At 34.9% G+C, this 24,537-nt stretch overlaps 1 protein-coding gene across 8 annotated transcripts; it reads right to left on the bottom strand.

Moving 5' to 3' along the window:
• Nucleotides 1-15,817: 15,817 nt before the first annotated feature.
• Nucleotides 15,818-22,104, bottom strand: LOC149263300 (amino acid transporter AVT6A-like). 8 transcript variants are annotated; one of them, XM_089426095.1, is made up of 10 exons: nucleotides 21,406-22,104; nucleotides 19,951-20,292; nucleotides 19,212-19,693; nucleotides 18,568-18,972; nucleotides 18,203-18,310; nucleotides 17,829-17,936; nucleotides 17,441-17,589; nucleotides 17,182-17,302; nucleotides 16,601-17,066; nucleotides 15,818-16,513 (listed from the first exon to the last, which is right to left on the bottom strand). In XM_089426095.1, exons 7-10 carry the CDS (start codon nucleotides 17,468-17,470, stop codon nucleotides 16,369-16,371), a joined length of 762 nt encoding a protein of 253 aa, XP_089282221.1. In that variant the 5' UTR covers nucleotides 17,471-17,589; nucleotides 17,829-17,936; nucleotides 18,203-18,310; nucleotides 18,568-18,972; nucleotides 19,212-19,693; nucleotides 19,951-20,292; nucleotides 21,406-22,104; the 3' UTR covers nucleotides 15,818-16,368. The 8 variants fall into 8 exon arrangements, with proteins under 8 accessions (XP_089282221.1, XP_089282207.1, XP_089282210.1 ...); XM_089426081.1 differs by having other exon boundaries at nucleotides 17,829-18,310; nucleotides 21,406-21,513; nucleotides 21,584-22,103; XM_089426084.1 differs by having other exon boundaries at nucleotides 17,829-18,310; nucleotides 18,568-18,729; nucleotides 18,882-18,972; nucleotides 21,406-22,102.
• Between the last annotated feature and the right edge of the window lie 2,433 nt (nucleotides 22,105-24,537).

Raw genomic sequence — 24,537 nt, 5'->3', positions numbered from 1 at the left:
AACAAACATATCATTTAAATTTCATCTTACATAACATATTGTTGACAAATCACATAAGCAAATCTGAAAATTATCCATTTTTGAGCATCCTTCAAATCAAAACACCTTATTTTCTTTGACCAAACCAAATTTCTAGCATCAAACCATTTTTACTCCTCATGTATCATTATGGAGGCTCTCAAAACGTAAAAACACCCTAACAATTTCAATCAAGAAGATAAACTAAGCTCGTCTCATAAGCTGGCCTTCACGAGGTTTTATTTCCTTTGCTTGAATTTCACTTGATTTTATTTTCCTCTTTCTTCCCCTCCTCCTTTTTTAATTTTGTTTTTTTATCATCCATTAAGAGTCTTTCATTGTCCTAATTCAGGCTTACCTCTTTATTCCCTCTTGTTATCTTTATAATCAATTCCTTTGATTCTTTTCTTTAAAGATCAACTTTCTTCCTCAATAGTAAGTTTTTAGTTTATAATTTTTTCTTATTTATGCACTCTTCTCATATATTTTGCTTTAATTTTCCTTGATGATTGGTTGAGTGTCCACTCATGTTGGATGTATCTAAACCCATGGGACATTTATAAACCTTCTACATAGCTTAATCCAATAAAATTACTAAACAATATAACAATATTATGATTTTTTTAAAAGATATATATAATTTGATTAAACCGTGATAAAAAAAGTAGTATTGATTGTGTTGGAGTGACTTTGACATATGATAATTGTAAATCCATCTTAATTTTGAATTTATTGATATTTAGATGTGTAAACTTTTCCTTAAAAACTTCAACAATTTGTTGTTGTGCATGATATTTTATGGAGTTAAGATACACAAACACACACACACACACACACTAAAACACAACATTTAAATGTTTTAGCCATAATTTAACAATGAAAAATTAAATATTTAACACAGAGAGAGAGAGAGAGAGAGATTGTATCATTGTGGATGTCTTAAGGAAACACATGTGGGAATTCAATCATACTGATTTTTTCTGTCAAAGTTTCTTATGGATAGTTGGGGCTTGACCCTTGGTTTTATATCCACTGTCAGGAAGCTCCACATTGCAAATATTGAACTACAATCTGACCCTTTTCCTTACACAGGATTGGGCATAGATCGGGTCGAGGATTTAATATACTTTGGGAAAACCACGAGGTCTCATTCGTTTTCTCGCTCATCTTTATGCGTGGATCAAGATGCGGGGGATTTAGTGGTATTCAATGAAATGGGTTTTATTTCTTCATGTTTCTGAAGATCTGGGTCCAGATCGTTACATTTCACAGTTGTATTATGGACCTGGCTGGAGGATTTTGTTCCAAATCTCATATTTGGTCCAGATCTTAGATCTAGATTCCTCTTTTTTATAGGCACATTCTTTAAAATACAAATTTGGATTGAGAGGAGTTTTCTCAAAAAATAATTGAAAACCCTAAATGGGGAATCGTTCCTCTTAGGTATTTAGGCCTCTGATCTAGTGAAATATCTAAAAAATGAGGTCCAATATAATTTGGATATACCAGAAAATCTACAAAATTTGATTTATAAAGGAAAATCATTGTAAGATGTCAACCAGTTGAAGTACTACAACATCAAACATAATTCCACTATTATAATAAATTTGAGGTTGCAGGGTGGAGCTCCAAGAATGAGTAACCCAATTGGACCAGCTTCGTCTGCCAGAACCTCGAAGGGTCCGACCTCGTTTAAGGATGTCGTTAAAGGGAAATTTGCCATACAAGATAAACAAACCCCAAATATGTCAATCCCAAGCCCTTACATTATTGAACAAATGAAAAAGTACCAGATATGTCAGTAACTTTGCCATAGGTAAGTGTTCTTGATTGGCTGATACTACTCGATTGTACCTCATAGAACTTATTAATAGTTCACCTGCTACATCAAAAGGCTAGAGCTAGTATTTGTGGATTTAATGGTTTATGGCCCAAGTCAGAAGATCTACATCAGTGGCTCTTCACCACTTGGACCAATAAATGTGATATTACTTTTGTTCAAATGGGTTTTTTGTGGTACAATTTGATGATCAAGAATACATAGAATTTTTTTTAAACGAGGGATGATGGTTTTGGGGTAAGGCGGGCCTCTTCGTAGATTTTGATGCTACAACAATGGGAGTTATGAAGATGCGGGTATGGGTGTGACTACACAATCTCCCTCTCCCTTTTTGGAATGACAAAGTTTTAGATGGTATTGGAAACACATTGTGAAGGTTTCCAAAGATAGATCAAGAAAGAATTGAAAAATGTATTTTTACTTTTTCCAGGATTTGTGTAGAGATAGACCTTGGTAAAGGTCTACTAGATCACATCCATTTGGCTCATAAATATTTTAAGTGGACTCAAATATTAGATTTTGAAAATACGACATGCAGGTGCTGAATTTGTCTTTAGACGTGACATTTGCAGAATACTTTGTCCACGAGAAAAACAAAAAGGACAAAGAAAAGGCCCCAAAAGTCAAAGGGGTGGCCGAATTTATCTTTAGACATGACATTTGCAAAATACTTGTCCATAAGAAAAACAAAAAGGACAAAGAAAAGACCCCAAAAGTCAAAGGGGTGGCAATTCCATCCACATCTTTTAGAAGACAAAGATGAAGAAATGGAGAGAATCATCAAAAAGTGGAGGAATATAATCAACCAAGCTCTTAAGTGGGGGAGGGTGAAAAAAAGAAAAATGATACCAAAATTTACACTAAGAAAGGAATTGATTTAGCAATGATCTAGGTACTAGAGAAACAATGTGAGGAAATATATGTTAGTCAAAGAGTGAGTGGGGGAGGGTGAAAAAAAGAAAAATGATACCAAAATTTACACTAAGAAAGGAATTGATTTAGCAATGATCTAGGTACTAGAGAAACAATGTGAGGAAATATATGTTAGTTAAAGAGTGAGTGGAACAAAGCGAACACATACAATAAGTTCCCTTGAAGATTGAAGGAGAAGAAATGGAGTAATTGTCAACTCAAATTTTGGGGGTTAACAAAGGGAACACATACAATAAGTTCCCTTGAAGATTGAAGGAGAAGAAATGGAGTAAAAGTAAAAAAAAAGAAGCTCGATTTTTCTAAGTAAATGTTAATTTGGTTTGGACAATTTTTATGAGTGCCATATGTACATACAAAATGCAATTTTTATTTCTTTTAATAAAAATTGTGGATTTCTCTTGTTTATATATATAAATAAAATTCTTGTTTTTATTAATAAAATTACCAATAATTTTTTAGATAAAAGAAAATCATAATATATCACATTAAAATGTATAACATATAAGTAGTAACTATTAGTTAAGAGACATTTTACCTTATAAATTAAAATGATGATTTTGTAACTATATTTACATTTAATTAATAAGCACATAAAAACTTTAATACTTACAATATAATAATATTTTTAACCATGGATATTCACACTCACTTTACCATAGATATTATTGACTTGTAAATAGGCTTTGTTACAATACCATGGCTCATAAATACTACATGCCCAAAAACCACCTCTCATTTCAGATATATATATAAACACTCTATCACTTTAAAATATAGAAGATATAAATATTTGTTATCAAATAAGATCTATTTTACCATATAAATTAAAATAACCAACCTAAATCCATCTTATCTTCAGATCTACCAAGCACAGAGAAGGATCAAATATCTTTGCATCTTAAGATATTTCCATCTCAAGAGATTTGATCCCTCTTAGCCCTTGGTAGATCCAAAGTTGAGATGGATCTAGGCTAGTTTAATTCCACATGAATACCATGGGTTCTCATAAACCTGGAGCACAAAAACCACTAGTAGCTTGACTAAGTCAAGTTTACCTTAATACTCAACAAAAATTAATAAAAAATAATAATAACTTAGAATTTTTATTTTAACATAGAGTTATTTTTATTTTATTTTATTTTATTATATCATCTCTTGCATACTAAGGTGTGGCATAATAATTTTGTAACCATATTTAAAAATTTCATTAATAAGCACATGAAAACTTAATACTTGCAATATAACAATATTTTTAATCATGGATATTCACCCCAATTTACCATAGATATTATTAACTTGTAAATAGGCTTTGTTACAATATCATGGCTCATCAATATCACATGTCATATATATATGTGTGCACGGAGAGACACTCTCCAACTTACTACGGGATGGTACGTTGTAATGTTCTGTCGTGTTATGATATCTAAACATTTTCTCCCTGAAATTACACTATATATATATATATATATATATATATATATATATATTAACTAAAATATTTTGACTAAGTAAAATTACATAAAAGTAGAAATTAAATTTAAAAAAATAATAATTATAATTAACAATTATCAGTAATTAAACCAACCTATGTCCATGTTAACTCTGAATTTATCAAGCTCTGAGAGGATCAAATATCTCGAGGTGCAAATCTTTCCCCAAGTTTTGCACTAAAAGAAGATGTTTGCACCTTGAGATATTTGATCTGGAGTGATGGATCTATGTGGGTTTTGAAATATCCATGTTCAACATAAAAGAACTAGTTAGAAGATTAAAGTTATTTTGGAAAACATAAACACATTAGTTAAAAGGTTAAAGTTAATTTAAAGCTATGATTTAATAGTGAATTACTCATTGATCTTGGTGGATCCAGAGATTGGTGACTACTACATTGATGGAATTCAGAGTTAAGATGGATCTATGTTAGTTTTGAAATATTTGTTCAACATAATGAAATAAAATGATGGGGACTCAACTAATTGAGCTAAATGATCATAAAAAAAGCCTTGAAAAAAAAAATTTAATTTTTTTTGGTTGTTTTTATACAAATTTATGATATTATATATTTATTGAAATTATTTTTTTGAAATAAATTTAAAAAATAAACTATTTATTTTATTGGAAATAATAAGTTGTATGAGAAAATTCAAAAATAATAAGGATTGGTTATAAGAAAATAATTATAATATAAAGTAATGAGTGCAAGAACAATGAAGATTAATTATTTAAAGAACTAAATAATATAAGGGTTAAACAAAGTTATCCCTTTAGAAGGTTGCACGAGAAAGCCATTACTAAGTTCAAGACGAAAAGTCAGTACTAAGTTCAAGAGCAATAAAGATGGGTAAAAAAAAATTAACTAGCATTTGCACCAAATGTTGCAAAGGGAACGCCGTAAGGCATAAATTGAATTATGCAAATACAAAAAAAAAAAATACTTTGATAAAGAATAAAAATATATTGAATGCTCACATCAATGTCCCATTAACTGGAACCACTTAGTAGACATATCTATGAACATTAGAATTACACTTAGTAGACATATCTATGAACATTAGAATTACACACAATGATCAGGAAATTTCTCATATAGAAACAACACCTTCCACAACAACCTTTTCTCACATCCACATTTTAAAGTAGACATATCTATCAACATTAGGATTACATACCATGATCAGGAAATTTCCCATATACAAACAACACCTTCCACAACAACCTTTTCTCACATCCACATTTTAAAAAATGGCTTGGAACATGATTGGAATATCCCATATTGCCTTTTTCATTATGTAGATAAATCATTCCCATATACAAACAACACCTTCCACAACAACCTTTTCTCAAATCCACATTTTAAAAAATGCCTTGGAACGTGATCGGAATATCCCATATTGCCTTTTTCATTATGTAAATAAATTTTCCACATTACTATTTTCATCATGAAGATTGTTAGTTCATTGTTGTAAAGTGTCAGTGTGTTAAATTCAATACTACAAGTTCAACAGGTGAAAAACATTCCTTAATTAGCGTAATATGCATTTTTCTCTCACCGTGTATTTTTCAGTCATTCATTACAAAACTTGCATCAAATAACACAAGTAACAAATTAACATGTATTTTCTCTTCATTATTTTCATCACGGAGCCAAGAAACACGAAATCCTAGAGTGGGTGTTCGTTATATCCAAATTGTTGCAATGGATGTGACCTGCCATCAAAAAGAGCATTCCCATCCTTAGATGAACCCCATTCTTCTTCAGTTGACCACTTGATTTTATTCAATTCCCATCTTTTTTTCTCCATTCATTTGCCCCATCTTACCCCATTCTTCTTCAGTTGACCACTTGATTTTATTCAATTCCCATCATTTTTTCTCCATTCATTTGCCCCATCTTCTTATCTATCAAAGGACTGCCCTGGTCCTTTGAAGCATTACCACTAGTAACAAGGAGATCATCAGAAAACACACTTTACAACTTTGAATAGGGCTGAGACATATCACATACAAGAGTCTTCAAGCTGCAATATTTTGTTCAAATAATGCATGCTAAGATCATTTTTCTTAAATTTCAATTTATAGTAGGTTGTAATTTAATATTTAAAATAATTATTTTAAAAAAATGTAGTAAACTAACAAAAAAAACGTATGCAATAATGTGCCAAATTATATAGAGTAAGTTATGTATGAGTGGGTACTATGAGATATTAAGTGTAATAAAAAGTAATTGAATGGTGTTTCTCACAAGTTTGGAAATTATAATAATTGTTATTTTATTTTTAATTATTAATAATTATAATACATTTAATATAGATGAAATATTATTAATTAAACAGAAATCGAAATAAACAACTTCTAAAAACACCATTTTGCACTTTCAATTATATTTTAAATTATCCCACATGGATGTCAACGATATGTCATGTACTTGTTCACTATTTTTTTTATTGATATCATTAATAAACAACTTTTAAGAACACCATTTAGCACTTTCAATTATATTTTAAATTATCCCACATGGATGTCAACGATATTTCATGTAATTGTTTTGTTTTATTAATGATAATGACCATAAAAGTACATCGAAGCATATTCAATGCACCTTAGTTGCAACTTGCAAATTGTGATAGTTGTCCACACACGCAATTGCAAAACTTGACAAACAAGACGCCAAGATAAGATTATCGCATACACAGTTCTGGTATTGATATTAAAATTGCTCCCATGAATGTCATTGCTCTCCGACAGGATGACCTCTCCCCGCATCAATCGTGATGTAATACAAGACTATGTGTATCTCGAAAGTCAATAAATTATTCCTTACACGGCTGGAATTCCTCAATTCAAATCAACAAGTAACATCCCTAAAATCTATCTGGAACGTCCCTAAAATAAAATATATGGATTGGAAAAATGGTCATAGTGTTCAATCATAAATGTCCATGATTGTCAAAATTGAAGATATAAGCTTGGGTTATCCCTGAAATCTACCCAAAAAATCCCTCAAATCTGGCAAAAACATCCCTAAAATCTATCTGGAACATCCCTAAAATCTTCCCAAAACATCTTGAGGATGGCCAGCGAATCCCCAAGTCCCCAACAGTTTGGGACATTTCCGAAGGTTCCACAAGACCCTGGAATGCAAGGTACATGGGTTTTTTTTTTGGGGGGGGGGGGGGGGGGGGGGGGGGGGGGGGGGGGGGGGGGGGGGGGGGGGGAATGGTCCAGTGGACCATAGCCTACATATTATATTAGCAAAAAGACACCAAGCCATGCACGAATATAAGCATTCCACAAAACACAAAAGATAAAAAAAGAAGTACACTAGCAAAGAAAGATGCACTAAATGTTCTTAATGTAATGACACATTCAAATTTGTTATTTTAGAGATGTTCACACTAGTTACAAACTTTCAAGAGATAATTCCAAAAGAGTGGAGACTTAAGATTGAATCACAATGCAATCTATTGCAAACCTTCAAGCACTCCATCACACTTAAACACCACTACACACCTTAACAATAAGACCAAATTGTATATCCGAGAAACATCTACCTGGGTCAATCTTATCATGCCAACTAGATTTCTAGTTTGGTTAAAGTCATGGAATTGCATTGTTTACCTTCAATCGATAGGAGAAAAACATCATCCCCGCATAAAGATATTTGGTATTAAGATAAGATAAGATAATTTTATTATTGTCTAACAAATGACCACAAAATTAGGTCAATAGGACTAAAGAAGAAGTTGAGTATGTTGTCATTGATGTCAAGCAACAGATGCAGCAAGAGCAAGATGAGGTTCAAGAAGCAGGTGCAGGATGTCGTCATTGATGTCCTCGACACACTGCATAGATGGATGAGTGGATGCAGAGGATGTAGTGGTGAAACCCTAGCCTAGGGTTTGGTTTCCTGGACGATGGACACACCCCGCAATTGTTGAAGTTTTTGATGATGCAGATCAAATAGTTTGTCTTGGATACTCTCGTCATCAAATTCTCCTCGTCATGTTGATTCCAATGGTATGTGGAGCATCCTGTGGGCCTTCATGGTTTGAGAGGAATGCTTAGTCAAAGTTGAAGACCTAGTCTATGGCTCAAAACCCCATGATGCTGAGGTGGCATCATATCATTGGTTGAACAATGTGGCAAAGATGATAAAATTAATAATCAAATTAATTAATGGTCCCAATTTGAAATGTTAGAAGGGTAAGATTAATTATCAAATTTATTTAGAATATATGGTCCAAATTTGAAGTCGACCTCAAATATTATGGCTCCAACATTGAGTGTTAAATAAAATATTTTTCTCTCCAATTAATTTAACTCAAAAATACTGTCCCTCCTCGAGTCATGTCGGCTACATTTTGTGAAGTAGCCCGTCAAGTATTCAAGAACGCACTCGGTCCCTATAAAAGGATAGCATCTCTACCCAGTGAATCAAGTCATTTGATCCTCTCAGACCCGTGGAGGAGGACTGTAATAGTCCTGCAGCCTTGAAGTAATTCGAGAAGGATTTTATGTTTTTGTTTTTGGTAAGGGGTTCGTTGGGTTGTGAATGATTTCTACATGGTTTTGTTGGGGTACAGTTTGATATCTGCAGGTAGCGTTGGAGAATATTAACACCATGAGTTTTGTCTACAATGAAACTACTCGGCCCTATCCTACTAAAAATTTGGCCTCAGTTAAATCACCAATTTCTAATTTATGCCACGTTTTGCTAGAATTCTTCTGCAATCTGGTGCAGCGTATTGAGATCAAGATATTCGCTCTAAAATATAATCTTTTTGGCTCTCTACTCTCAGCCTGAGCACATCCTATAGAGAGGGCTCCTATGTATGGGGTTTCCAGGAACAGTGGGCACGTATGATTTCACCGATTGCAACTTATTTAGAGCGCATGTATAACTACAACGTGTTTCTTCCTTGTAGTTATACAATGATTGGTGACATTTAATTTTGGAAGTGTGTGTCACTGCTGTGGATTTGCTAACAGCCTTGATTTCTTTTTGAGCACATTTAACTCTGTAGTTCGGTGAAAATACCCTGAAATAGCACAATCTGAAGATTTGTTGCAGTGATCCAAAAATAAAATACTCAATTATATGTGAGCCTGCATCCTCAGCAAAAGATTTAAGCAAACTCAGTGAAGTTTACATAACATTGGACATCAAATAAGTTCAGCCTTGACATTATTCATCAAGGATTGTATATTGATCACCTGTGGCTAATGATAAACCCCTATGGAAAATTCGATTCATCTGTGGAATATTTGAAAATCTGGAGATTGATACAAGGTGAAGTTCAAATTAGTTCAAGTTGGTAATTCTCTGGAACAATATCTGAAACTCTGAGTTTGTTGGTATACTTGTGTGCCTTAAATTTGTAGCGTATGTTCTAAAGGTGTCATTAGTCCAGACCTAGATCTACACAGAGATAAGGCAGAGATCCAAACTGTTGAAGGTAGCTAAAGTATTTTTGATGTTATGAATTTCTCTGTCTTTATATCTTGGCATCAATTTTTGGTATGCTTTGAATTGGTCCTACTCTGGTTTACGGAAGACACATATCCACTGAAGCAGCCACAACAGTTGTACAGGGTTCCTGTTAAGAACAGCTCGTACCCTTGTTTATTCACTACATTTATGAGTATGGCCTAGGGTTCACATTATTTAGAAACAGAATCATGATGCAGCAACATGAAATGCGTATGATTACTAATGTGTCGTAGGCTTGTTGTTAGTAATCATAGCAATCATCTTTAATTTGGCTTTTGTCATATATCATAAAGTAACCCTGTGACCTTAATACTTAGAATATATGGTCCAAATTTGAAGTCGACCTCAAATATTATGGCTCCAACATTGAGTGTTAAATAAAATATTTTTCTCTCCAATTAATTAATTGATTGTAAGGGGGACTAAAGACTCCTTCGATCTAGGTCTGCAAATATCTTCAAAAATTGGGAAGCATTATCTTCTTTGGGGAGTATTTTACTTCCTTCCAGCTTGACTGGTAAATTGTGCATGTAAACATACATAATGCAAAGCTTGTTTGGACGACATATTTAGTGCACTGATCATTGATGTGATTTTGTTTTTCTGTTAATGCTATTAATGCTTAAGTAATAAACTAATCAATTGTGAAAAGAATAAGAAATACTGATTCACACCTTCTCAATATTTCCAACCGAAGAGTACAATCAGTATGAATCCAATGTGGGAGTGCAAGTGCAAGTGCAGATCCAGAAAATGCTAAAAATAACATAAAGAAAGAAATAAATAAGTTGTAATGCTGTCGTGACACATATATAAAAGACCATGGCACAATAAAAATAATCAATTGTCTTTCACGAAAGAATGAGTGAGATAGGAAGATCTAGCAATGGAGCTAATAATATGAAAGGCTCCTGAGTCTGATGGCCGATGGCAAGGGAGACGAAGTGGGCACTGACTTGTTTTCGAAGTCCCTTGGAACCAATGATGGGTTCGACTGTGTTATACATTCCATTTTTTGCCACAGTCAGAAGTTTGAATAAAATCTACGCTGATTAGAGTAAAAAATTGTACCAAAATCACATACGCATCTAGAGCAGGGAAGATTTACACAATCAGGACATTATTGACTGTATGGGCATACATACATGTGTATGTTTGTGTGCATGAATGTGTGTCTACATAGTCCAATTTCCAAAAGATAAATGATCTTAAAAATCAGCAACGTTTGGAAAAATAGGTAAAAATATCCAGTACATTTTACAACCAGAAAAATAAAATCAGAAACACAAGACCTAAAATAATTATACTCACATGCTGTTTCTGCAGCAAGAACAAGAGGGTCTTCGTTTGCAGGTGATTGCTTAACAGTCTTAGTCTTGGATCCAACACAGCCCATAACAAAATGTGTTGCATAATCCAACAGTGCAACTGCCACAAACTTTCCTCCGAGTTCAGAATCTCTCAATCACTGCGCGTGACAAAACTTTATTTACATTATGTAATGTACTTTTAACCAGTTCTTCCAATAGTCCTCCAAAGCTATGCAACTAAACTTCTACAGAAAACGAATCATGTAGGAGTCATTTTATAACAGATGCATTAAAGAAATTGCAAGTTTTGATAAATAACATCAATATTAAAAAGGGGAACCATTGCAGTGTAACGGAAGCTGCCATGTCACCCACAAACCAATCTCAAGATTTCAATTGCAGACCTTCCTTCTTGGTTTTTATTTTACGGAAATCACGAAAAATGGGAGCAATCCTAAGGCATACTCAAGAAGCAATTAAAGTTCAGTTCCCCAGTTTATACCAGGTATACAGTCTCCTATTGGCATTGGAACCCAGATTATCACTGTTCGATTTTTTAAAAGTTAACCCCTCTTTTGAAAAAAAGAAAGAAAGCCGAATCTCTGCCAGCATGCGAAGGCAGCAGAAGAGTCTCATCGCAGAGTCTCTTTGCCAGCATGCGAAGGCAGCAGAAGAGTCTTATCGCAGAGTCTATATTTGCCAGCAGGCAGTCTATGCGAAGGCAGCAGAAGAGTCTCATCGCCAGCAAGCGAGGTCTGGCTTTTCATGGCCTATTAGTGGGAAAATACTATTTTTTTTATAAATAAAACAGATTAAACGAACGGCCCAAAACACTCCAATCATCTAACACACAAAATCAATGGTTCACGATCGCACACGTCACATTTCAGGGATGTCTCTCTCAGAGGGAACGCGTAAATATATGAATTAAGGCATAGTTGGTCATATTTACAAGATTATACGAGAAAGTCATTACTAAGTTCGAGAACAATGAAGATTGGTAAATACAAACAATAATTGTAATATAAAGTTATGAGTGGTAGACCACATTTACAAGGTTGCATAGGAAGACCACTGAAAAAATATGTACAAGGTGATATTTATATTTATATACTAGTAAGGAAAAAATAATTATAATATAAGGGTTAAATAGGGTGGATATCTTTAGGTTAATAAGTTAAACACATATTTGGAAAAAATGTAATGTTTTCATTGTATAATTATCATTTTTGTTAATATTTATAACATTATAACTTTTATTAAATCAAGGTTTTTGTGACATATTTTCCCGATAATCATATTGAAATTCATTTGTTTTTCAAATCAAGAAATGTGATTCATCATCAAAACAAGATAAAAAATTAAATCATAGCAACAGCTTAAATAATTTAAATTCAACATAAATAATTTCATCAGCTTCCTTTTTATCTCAATAAATAATTTTTTTTTTTCAAAAAAATCAATATAAATATAATAAATAAAATTATAATAATCATCTAAAACACTAATATAAAACTCAAAATTTTCATTAAAAAAACAATGTCAAATGAAACAACCATATAACACAAATAGTTAAGGAAAACCAGATTCACAGATAATGATAAAAAACAACTGAAATAAGATACCATTCCCAGAAGACTATGGCCTCAAATAGTACCTAATAACCCAATTAAATTTGAAAAAAAGTGAGGAAGGATCCAGTTGCATTGAGAATAAATAAATTAAAAACCATAGGTTCACGAACGAGATCTACGCTGGGGTCCTCGTCTTCACGACTAACAACAGGAATCGGTTCACGAGGTGTGACTGAGCAACAGGGACAGGGTCACGGGATGTCACGGTGCTGAGGACTCACGGAGGAGATTAGACGGTGTAAAATTCCAAGCGATAAAGTTTAAAAAAACCATAGAAACAACCTATGTAAATACCATATAGATCACAATCAATTTTTATATTTAATCTCATTTTATTTTATATGTATTGTTTTACTCTATATATATTTATATTTATTATTTTTTTTAATTAAGAAATTTGATTTTTTTTGGGTAGATATTTGATAAATTTAGGCATTTATGTTGATTTTATTTTTTAATATATATTTTTTTAAGTTAATTATTTTTATGTTTTATTTACATTTTATTTAACTTTTTTTTAGTTATGTTATGTTATATGATAGTATGGTTTTCTGATTTTAGGTCTAAGTTATTAAAATTTTATTTAAAAAATTGTGGGTCACTTGGCAATATCTCTTCTATATGTAGTGAAGATCAGAGTGCTACTCTTCACTACAATAAATATAATACTATTGTAAAAATGATTAATGCTAAGCATCAACATGTTTAAAGTTTGTTGAGATTTTAAGGAGAGGGAAGGGTTATAATGTTTCAAACCTACATTTATGTTTGAGATTTTTCACTTTTGGTAGTACTACTTTGTGTTTCTTGCATACACTAGACTAACCTGTGCTTATTACAATCATTGAGCGCCTCTTCACTTAATGTCTTGCTCATAATTATGTATTAAACTAAAGATTATTGGATTTTCATCTAAGTTCAATATAAAAAGGTTCTCTAACAATATGCACACGCCCAACTATGGCCCTAGAGCATCCCAACTCTAATTTAAAATTTAGCAAATATTCATCAATACTTAGCTACCCACAACAATGCAAGGAACAATAACATTCAATTAGCAGAGAGAGACTGCAGCTAAGAACTATGTGTAGTGCCTAAGGCATATATCTTAACATTATTAATACAAAGAATGCTAGAATGATAAAACGAGGAAGTCTGACCGACTCCTTGCCACTCTATTACATGTGTACAAATAACTCAAGGCACAATTGCATATTACCCTAAAAAGGTGGACAATCAAACCATTGAAGCATCCACAAATTTCCCTTCTATAGTTCCCTTTCTTCAATTATAATGGTCTTACTCTAACCCTACCATGCCTTAAGACACTTTCCAAGCTGTCAAAGTCCTTTGTGCATATTGCATAAGACTAGTGAGTGTCAAAGTAATTATTTGTGCCGAAACCAAAATTTAGCACATCATAGAATTCCTTATCCACCCTTCTCAATCACTCCTTGATTTACTCTTTTTCGAATAATTAATGAAGAATGACTTTGCACAATGGGGGTGTCCTATTTATACACTGGAAGGAGCCTTCTCATTTCCTTCTCCTAAGGTGATTTACACACTACTCCACACCCAAGTGGTCGCAAAGTGTAACCTACTCCACTTTTGTCTGCAAAGTCTTGGAATGTTTAGCGCATTGGGTCTGCATGTCTAATTGATCATGCATTTGTGCCTATGGCATCCAAAAGTATTATGTGCTTGATAGCCACAACTATTCCATGTAAACAATGTCTAATGTACTCCTTGCACTTCCTTGTACTTTACTCACGTTAAGCATCTATCCATCCAACTTGTAATGCACACCCCATTATCTATGGACATTTGTCCATGTATTAAGGCACTGAGCCCACAAGTCAAGGTAGTTCTTTCCGAGTGCACCCATGAATCAATTAATGCTCACCATCCTAGCCAACATGTGACTTCTATAAGAAGCCCCAAACAACAACTCTCATCTTGCTACCATACTTAGCCAAATTTCTTTGCTAGTTTTTTGGTATTTAGGCATCCCTTGCCATCTTGCTAGATTGCCTAAAGCATACTCCTCTAGAATGGAAACTTGTTGTCTCAACCAACCAATTCTTTCCAATGATAATCTCAATGGATGAGTGGGGATGTGTGTTTCCAGCTCCAAGGTAAGGACTTTACATCATCCCTTGCTTAAATGTGTTGTCACCCTTGATAACATCTCCAAGAAACTTCGTTGTTCTCTAAAGTTTCTTCCTAGATTGTCACAACCATCTATAGTCAACTCCTTCAACCACTTCATGATGCCACAACTAGAATTACCATGCAACTACCCACTATTTGAATTTCCTTTAAAACTGAAGTACCTTTGCCCATTTTTTCACACATTCTTTTTTTTGATGCCAAAGCCATTTCCATTGTTATTGTTACAACTCAACATTCACTGAGAAGGTCACACCATTTTCCAATGTTTTTGTTGATGCCACTCAAATGTCCAATGTTTCACTTCTCAAACGTATTATTGCTTCAATGGTTTGACTAATCTACATGTTTCTATACACTCAGCTCCCTTGTGCCTTGAACCAGTTAGGTGATTAGTCCAACTATCATGCCCAAACAATGAGAATGCACACTTCTTCAAGCCTAAAACAATTTTTTGCATCCACATGTCAGCGTAATGTACAACTTTATTAAATAAATGACAAAATGTCAAGTCACCTCTTACAACTTAATGAACTTCTCAAGACAACAACTCCATGGCATATTTATGCTCACTGTCCCACTTCTTGGTCACCTAGAACAACCTTTATGTGAAGAAGAGTATGGATAGTATGGATAACATGGATTGCTACCATTGCAAGTTTCCATTAAAAAAAATTGAGATCTAAAATGGGCCACCTAAATAAAATAATAAAATAATAATTTTTTTGTTGGCTAACCCACATGGGATTTGAACCAGTGATCAATTGCAATGAGTGACTTAACAATGCATCCATTCATTGTCAACCAAAATCCCTATGGGAAATAAAATAGAAGTTAAAACTAGCATTTGCATCAGATGTTGCAAAAGAAACGCCGTAAAGCATAAATTGACAAAAGCAAATAAAGCAAAAAATACTTTGATAAAGAATAAAAATATATTAAACATTGAAATTAAATGTCTCTACTTTAAATGGGTGAAATGAAAATACTTGGCAAAATGGACTAATTACTCTTACTCTGGCCGTCTGTATCAATGCAACATTTGCAGGGCTAAAATGTGAAGGAAAAGAGGATGAAGATAGTGAGAAGTTATTGAAGAGCAATGGAATCATCACACACAGTGGGATGCATTTTGGTGCACCTCAAACTTATGTGAGGTTGAGTATTATTGAAAGAAACCAAACCTTCAATCTTCCGCTTGACAGGCTCTCAACTATTCATGGATGATTAGATGATTCGCTAAATCAGTGATGCGAGATCAACTATATTCCTTTTCAATGTTTACAACTACAAATACAGTAGTATCTTTAACTAGAAGGCCGAGCGACCATGGCAGGATGATACAAGGCTTTACAAAAGTTTATCCACCAATTCTACAAGCAAATTCCCAAATGAGCGTTCTTTTCTCGGTTCTGTTCCAAATAATCTTTATATGTATGTGCACCACCTGCTCATAAAAAATCATTATCAAGATCGTGGAGGGCCTTCCTCCTCTTTGTTGAACAAAGAATTAATGTCACTCACTATAGCAATTGAACTTGAAACCACTGCCAGAAAAATCATGAACAATGCAATAAATATCTCCTTCCTGGTTGAGATTCCATGGGTGTCTCTGCAATTAAAAAATAATTGAGGTTAGAAGTTACATACAAGCCAGGTGAAAGCCGAAACCAGAAATGAAAAACAACTTTTTTTCTACCTGAGAGCAACGGGAGCTGGGAAGATGAGCCCAATAAAAACTGCTGCTGTGGCCCCTGTGAATTGAAATGCATCCCAGATACTTGGTATGAATGATGCCCCAAGGAAAATGATTCCAATTAACCCAACAGTGATCAAAATGAACCTCTTATTATCCAAAACAAGATGCTTTTTCGCTGGAAAGACAAGCCCATCAAGATTAAGTCCCAGGGCAAAAAAAATGAGAGGAAAGACCAGCATCAGATGTACAACATAGGTCACACGAACAATGTCATTCAGCACAACACTGTAGGGAACTCCCAAGTTGGTGTCAAAATTGGCCAGGACATCATCCATGGTCTGGTCTCCAAATAGAAGAAAGCCAAAAAAGCTTGTACTTATGTATACAATTGAGCACGATGCCAATGATGTGCGAACAATGGGCTGCATTTCTGAAGGGTCCTCAAGTTCATTGTATATGGAATGAACTGCATGGCGCAAAGACATCACAATTCATTATAACATAATTTTAAATGCAAATTCAACTAATGAACTCTAAGATACTACACTGCAGGACCAGAGATGGAGGAAAATAATCCATACCATTGTAATGACAGATGTAAGCAGTCACAATAACTGGTACCACAGTGAAAAGCTTCAAGAACGAAGTAAAATCCACAATATCTGGTAACAATCTTGGTGCTTTGACGGTGCCACTGAACAACTTTACAATCACAATACCAGCCGTAATCACAACAAATACAACAGCAAGTGCAACTGATAATGCAGAAGTGAATTTCAAAGAATCTGCAAATTCATGGAAATGAACACATCAATATAGGCATGAAGATTTGAACATCACAACTCCTAAGGAATAACCCATGATCCACATCCTTGAATGTATATGTCATATGCCATTTCTAACAGGGCAACATGAAAAGTCAGACAAATCGTTAAGCAGATGCCATCGGGAAACATGCTCTCTGTTTCTTCTTCCTCTGTAGCTTTTCCCTGAAATTCAATGTAGAAGTAGATATCAACATTTCAATGATTTCCCATAATAAGATGCTTTTACACATGGTAAGTGGAATGTTCCACCTCATATCATATGTTGTATCCCACCTTTGATTTCTGTATTGACTGCACATTGGCATGATGGATGGAACCCCACCAAACACAGAACATGTAATGCCCTATTTCATAATGCCTTTAAAAAAAGAGAAAAAACAAGAATAGAATAAAGAACATACCGGAGTGAGTGGATGTCAGGCTCATGAAAAAGCAAAGCACTGCCCAGTTCGTTTCGAAGCGAAGATATTCATTCATGTCCTCTGTTTCAGTGGTCTCCACTGTCCACCCTGTAATGCAATACAAAAGCAAAGATCAGCCATCGAGTTCCTTCACATGCATATAGGGAGTTTTCTTTACCTGTCCCCGATATCCCAGGAGCGCATTACCGCCTTATTTGGGATACCCCAAGCAATTCAATCGATTATTTGTCTGCCAAGAAGTCATAATTATGGTAGCATTTACAGCTGACTAGCTACAGGCAATAAGCTTGCATGAGCTGAGGATGAAACCCGAGGTAAGAGTCAATGCAAAGGGAAGAAAGAACTGAGAGCACCATCTGAGAGGGCTGAATTTGTTCTCCACACTAGAGCTTTTCATCTTCTTGGTAATATGATGAGTCCTGACAATTGCTCTCTGTTTCTTCTTCCTCTGTAGCTTTGCCCTGAAATTCAATGTAGAAGTAGAGATCAACATTTCAAATATTTTCCATAATAAGATGCTTTTGCACATGGTAAGTGGACTGCTCCATCTCAACATCATATGTTGTATTCCACCTTTGTATTTTCTGTATTGAATGCACATTGGCATTCTTTCTACTAAAGATAATGGATGAGCCACCACCAAACACGGAACCAGTAATGCCCTATTTCAGAATGCCTTTAAAAAAGAGAAAAAACAAGAATTTGGTAAAGAACATACCGGAGTGAGTGGATTTCAGGCTCATGAAGAGCAACGCACTGCTCAGATAGGTCCGAAGCGAAGATATGCATTCATGTCCTCTGTTTCAGTGGTCTCCAGTGTCCACCCTGTAATCTGACAAGCCTCTTCCAAGTGTCCGCTACACCTAACTAATCTGGCCAGCTTTTATATTCTATTATAAATTCGTATTCTTATTAATAAAAAAAAGATATATTTAGTGCAAGATAAAATGGATTAATCCATACAAACACATCAATCACGGTTGTGTTTAAAATTTACTGCCGGAGAAGATTTCCTTTAGAAATCGAAGTTACCTGTGCCCACTTGATACTTGTAACAGAGAACTGATCAATCGGTTGAGCCTTGACGCTTGCTCTCTGTTTCTTCTTCCTCTGTAGCTTTGCCCTGAAATTCAATGTAGAAGTAGATATCAACATTTCAATGATTTCCCATAATAAGATGCTTTTACACATGGTAAGTGGAATGTTCCACCTCATATCATATGTTGTATCCCACCTTTGATTTCTGTATTGACTGCACATTGGCATGATGGATGGAACCCCACCAAACACAGAACCTGTAATGCCCTATTTCATAATGCCTTTAAAAAAAGAGAAAAAACAAGAATAGAATAAAAAACATACCGGAGTGAGTGGATGTCAGGCTCATGAAAAAGCAAAGCACTGCCCAGTTCGTTTCGAAGCGAAGATATTCATTCATGTCCTCTGTTTCAGTGGTCTCCACTGTCCACCCTGTAATGCAATACAAAAGCAAAGATCAGCCATCAAGTTCCTTCACATGCATATAGGGAGTTTCCTTTACCTGTCCCCGATATCCCAGGAGCGCATTACCACCTTATTTGGGATACCCCAAGCAATTCAATCAATTATTTGTCTGCCAAGAAGTCATAATTATGGTAGCATTTACAGCTGACTAGCTACAGGCAATAAGCTTGCATGAGCTGAGGATGAAACCCGAGGTAAGAGTCAATGCAAAGGGAAGAAAGAACTGAGAGCACCATCTGAGAGGGCTGAATTTGTTCTCCACACTAGAGCTTTTCATCTTCTTGGTAATATGATGAGTCCTGACAATTGCTCTCTGTTTCTTCTTCCTCTGTAGCTTTGCCCTGAAATTCAATGTAGAAGTAGAGATCAACATTTCAATTATTTTCCATAATAAGATGCTTTTGCACATGGTAAGTGGACTGCTCCATCTCAACATCATATGTTGTATTCCACCTTTGTATTTTCTGTATTGAATGCACATTGGCATTCTTCCTACTAAACATAATGGATGAGCCACCACCAAACACGGAACCAGTAATGCCCTATTTCAGAATGCCTTTAAAAAAGAGAAAAAACAAGAATTTGGTAAAGAACATACCGGAGTGAGTGGATTTCAGGCTCATGAAGAGCAACACACTGCTCAGATAGGTCCGAAGCGAAGATATGCATTCATGTCCTCTGTTTCAGTGGTCTCCAGTGTCCACCCTGTAATCTGACACATCAATCACGGTTGTGTTTAAAATTTACTGCCGGAGAAGATTTCCTTTACCTGTGCCCACTTGATACTTGTAACAGAGAACTGATCAATCGGTTGAGCCTTGACGCTTGCTCTCTGTTTCTTCTTCCTCTGTAGCTGTTCCATTCTTCTCAAAAAGAAAAGGAAATGAGTTGTACCCTCTTCCATATCATAATTTTCCGTCTTTGCCACAGGCTTTGTAACCTGGAAAAATAAAAAACAAATATAATTTGTTGAATTTATTTAGTTTTCACAATTTCATTCTATCTACTTTGTGAGCCAGGTGAGAGCAGCCCTTGCAAAGATGCTTGCTTTTATGTATTTGATGAAGCACCTCTGCTTGCACTGCCAACTTGATAGTGGTGGACATGTAAAGGGAGGGTTGTGAAAGGCATTTATGACTAAAACCTTTGCAGCCACTTTCAGTAAATCTCTTAAAAAAAATTGCAATTTACAAAATGTAAAAGAAACCAATTAAATTCACCAGATTCAACAGCCCGAATCAAATTTCAGCATATTTGGTGAAATTTTTTGGTTTAAATGAAAAGTTTATATAAACAAAAAAGTATACTATGAAAACATAGTTCGAATATTTGGTAATGTTTGACATGTTTTATCACATTTGAAGCTATAAAAAAATTGGGTTAGCAGATTCAGCACTCAGCTCTTGACGATAAGCCCATCTAGTGACTCGAAACGTTGAGGCAAAAATCATTTAAACGCAGTGTTCTAGATGCTAATTATGTAAAAAAAATAGGTATTTCTTGTGCGAGAATTTTGACTCGCCGACATTTTTATGGGTTTCGCTCGGAAGATATTTTTCTTACCTTCTTTTTCACCAAATTTGACAATGTGACTTTAGCCTAAAAGAAGAAACTTTCAGTTCACTTAGGAGGTATACAAACTTTTTTCATGCAGCATCAGCACGGGTTGGCATTTCTATATGCCATTTTCCAACCCTTTTTAATTTGTATTCCTTCACATTAATTGAATTTCAATCTTCGTCCTTTTTATCCTGTCATTACGCTTTTCCAAATGCCTAATATATCCAGAACGCCCCAGATGATGCCTTTGTCCAAAAGGCTAAAAGTATATAAAATCCAATCCGCTGATATCGTTAAAACTAATTTCTAGTCGAACCCTAACAAATAAACCAAGGCATTGGACAATTACGCAATAGTGTAGAAATAAGTAAACCCTAACTTCTATACCTAAATTACAGGAAGAACGTACCCCACCAAACACAGAACCTGTAATGCCCTATTTCATAATGCCTTTAAAAAAAGAGAAAAAACAAGAATAGAATAAAGAACATACCGGAGTGAGTGGATGTCAGGCTCATGAAAAAGCAAAGCACTGCCCAGTTAGGTTCGAAGCGAAGATATTCATTCATGTCCTCTGTTTCAGTGGTCTCCACTGTCCACCCTGTAATGCAATACAAAAGCAAAGATCAGCCATCGAGTTCCTTCACATGCATATAGGGAGTTTTCTTTACCTGTCCCCGATATCCCAGGAGCGCATTACCGCCTTATTTGGGATACCCCAAGCAATTCAATCGATTATTTGTAATGCCAGACAAGGTAGAAGGAATCCACCATCTATTACAAGTACGGGCATTCTCCTGAGTGGCAGCAGTGAAAAGCAGAATGAGAACGATCCCATGGAAGGCAAAATACAAGCAGGCGAGATGGAAGATCTGTTTTCTGATACTGTCAATGCTCGATTCCTTTACTTCAACGCGGCGAGTCATAACTTCCTCATCCCTCTGCCCGGATGAAACTATTCGATGCAGCTCGACCCAATCTTCCATAGGCGGCAATAACAACACAAAATGATGAACAGTTAGCCACAAACCCTGCTTCCCGGATGAAACTATTATTCGATGCGAAATGAAACGCCCAAACCGTTTGGCAACCCTTTTGAATCAACGATCGAACGGCTGAAATTGTTGCAATCGTCTAACATATAATCGTGTGGGTTACAAGATGACAGGTAAGCAGAGAGGAGAGTTGATCTCAGAGGGAATGCCTTACGGCTTAATAATTGAATAGGAGTCATATATTTTCAAAAAGGAAAAATAAAAACATTTTTAAGTGTGTTTTCATCTTATCTCCTTATAGGTTTACTCAAGGTTCAAGTGTAGGGGCTTGTTGGATGTGAAATGAGTACTCACTCTACATACTTTTCATAGAACCATGAGATAAACTGGAAATACGTGGAAAATATATGTTTCTGCAAATATAAATTTTCCATGTATTTTTAAACACTTTTTTGTTATGTATTTCCAATTTATCTCAACATGGGTCTATCAAAAGTATGGAAAGTGGGTACTCATTGATTGCATAATTTAATTCCACATCTAATGAGTGCCTACACTTGAAATTTGAGTAAACCTATAAGGAGATAAATCGAAAATATGATTAGTAAATAGTTTTTTTTTGTTTTCTTCTTTTCTTTAGAACCAACACTATTTACTGTTATGGCTAACATCGTCACCATGAATCCAATTGGTTATTTTAAAGTTGACGTTGATAGCATATTTTTTGTTTTGAGGCACATTTTTTACCTCAAAATTTCTTTAATGATCCTCTTGGTAAAAAAAAACCCTTCTCTATCAAACTCTTTAGCGAGTTCCTCATATTCATATGTTTTGCCTAAATATCTAGCGATGGCCTGAAGATCATCCATATCCTTATACCACATTCTACTATTTTTATAAGATTCATGAATTGCAAGTTCTTCCAATGAGTATGGTGGTCATTTGAAATATTCACCACAATATGCATTACAACACTTTGTCCATTGCTAAGTCACATTTGTCAACCTTTCATCTTCATTGAAGTTTATCAAATCACGCATTTCTTTTGTAGTGACCAAAGGATCCTCTAGCTCCTTTGCATTCTTTTGTCTCTTCTTGGCTTGCCTCTTAATAGAATCACTTGTTGGGCATGGCCAAACTTGGTCCAATTTTTGGATAAAAGACCCCGCAAAAGAAGGAGTGGACCACGCGGAGCTGGTGAAAATATATTCATCCTGCGAACTTTTAGTGCTTTAGGGATGGGTAAAGCCCTTATTTTGTAATGGGTATCGAGCATTAGTCTTTATTTTATGGATCCATGGTATGTGGACCATGTTTTTGTAAAGATGAAATGTATCTAAGGATGTGTAATACCTTAGCAAAAGAAATATCATAAGTGAATTGAATCTCTGTGTTCGAGTATGTAGTCTCTAGTTTTGGGGAAGGCTCCGCAGTTGAGTGCACAGAGGCCTGTAAGAGTCTACAGTTGAGTGCGCAGACCACTTGTAGCTGGGTGTGTAGGTCAAAGACGTATTTTTACTGAATACTTATATTAATAAAGAAGAAGTTTTGGCGAAGAATTGTATATATTTATGTGTTTAGTCTTTGTTGTTGTTTGTATGGTTATGTATGTTTTCACCGAGTTATGCATAGAACTATAAGATATATTGTTATTTGTTAGAGTTTATGGGTTTAATTTGATTATGTTAAATTAACCATATGTGCAAAGTTCTTATGCATGCAAATTTATACGATCAATATAGAATAGAAGTAAAACACATGGCACCACTGCGGGGATATCCCTTCGGTTGCAGAAGCCTAGTTCTGCAACCTCCCATAACTCCTTCGGGTAAAAGTGTGATTTTCTTGAAGGTCATTGCCGAAAGGGCAAGTAGTTGAGGGTTTTGTTGGTGCGCAGCACACTCTGAACCTAGGTCAAGTCCCCTCAGACCAACAAATGGTTCCATTTCTAGGACTAGGATCTGCTTAAGGTATATGTTTTGGTGTCCGTCGAAGAAAGAACTCCAAGAGTGGGTCGAACAGAAAGAAAGAGAATTTGCAGAAGAAGAAAAAAAGAACAAAAACCCATGTTTATCAACTGAATCTTGGTTGCAGAGATATATCTTCGAAGATCAATACGAGATATTTTTTGGTTTGTTCCACATTGCATTGCTTGAGTGGATATCTAAGTTAGCTAAGCATAAGACCTATTTCAAGGGTGACGAACTGAAGGAGTGGAACCCTGATTTGATATAGCATCTCAAAAGGATTGATAACAATATCTCAAGGGCTATTGATTTCTGGATTGATAGCATTTTGGGAGGATTTATCACTGAGTTTGTGATCGACCAAATCGTGTCCTATAGTGAAGCTAAATGAAGATTCTTCAAAGGACCACGAGGTAAGTTCTTAAATTCCCTAAAGCTATGGATTAAGATGTTATTATGTGAAAAGGGGATTATGTGGATGAAGACATATTAATGTTTGGGCAAAGAAGAAATAAGTTGGAGGAGCTACACGAAGTGGAAAACGATATAGAATAGATTCGAAGAATTTTATCGAGGCTGACTATAGCCCTCTATTAGGATCTGAGAACAAAGAAGAAATAAGTAACCCCACAACCCTGCGATATTCCCTCACCCATCATGAAG

Source organism: Pinus tabuliformis, chromosome 6 (assembly GCF_031772625.1).
Source record: "Pinus tabuliformis cultivar Carrire ecotype Pingquan chromosome 6, CPIR1, whole genome shotgun sequence".
Classification (NCBI taxonomy): domain Eukaryota; kingdom Viridiplantae; phylum Streptophyta; class Pinopsida; order Pinales; family Pinaceae; genus Pinus; species Pinus tabuliformis.
The sequence above is the reverse complement of the archived record's forward strand: the minus strand, read 5'-3'. Positions and strand labels throughout refer to the sequence as shown.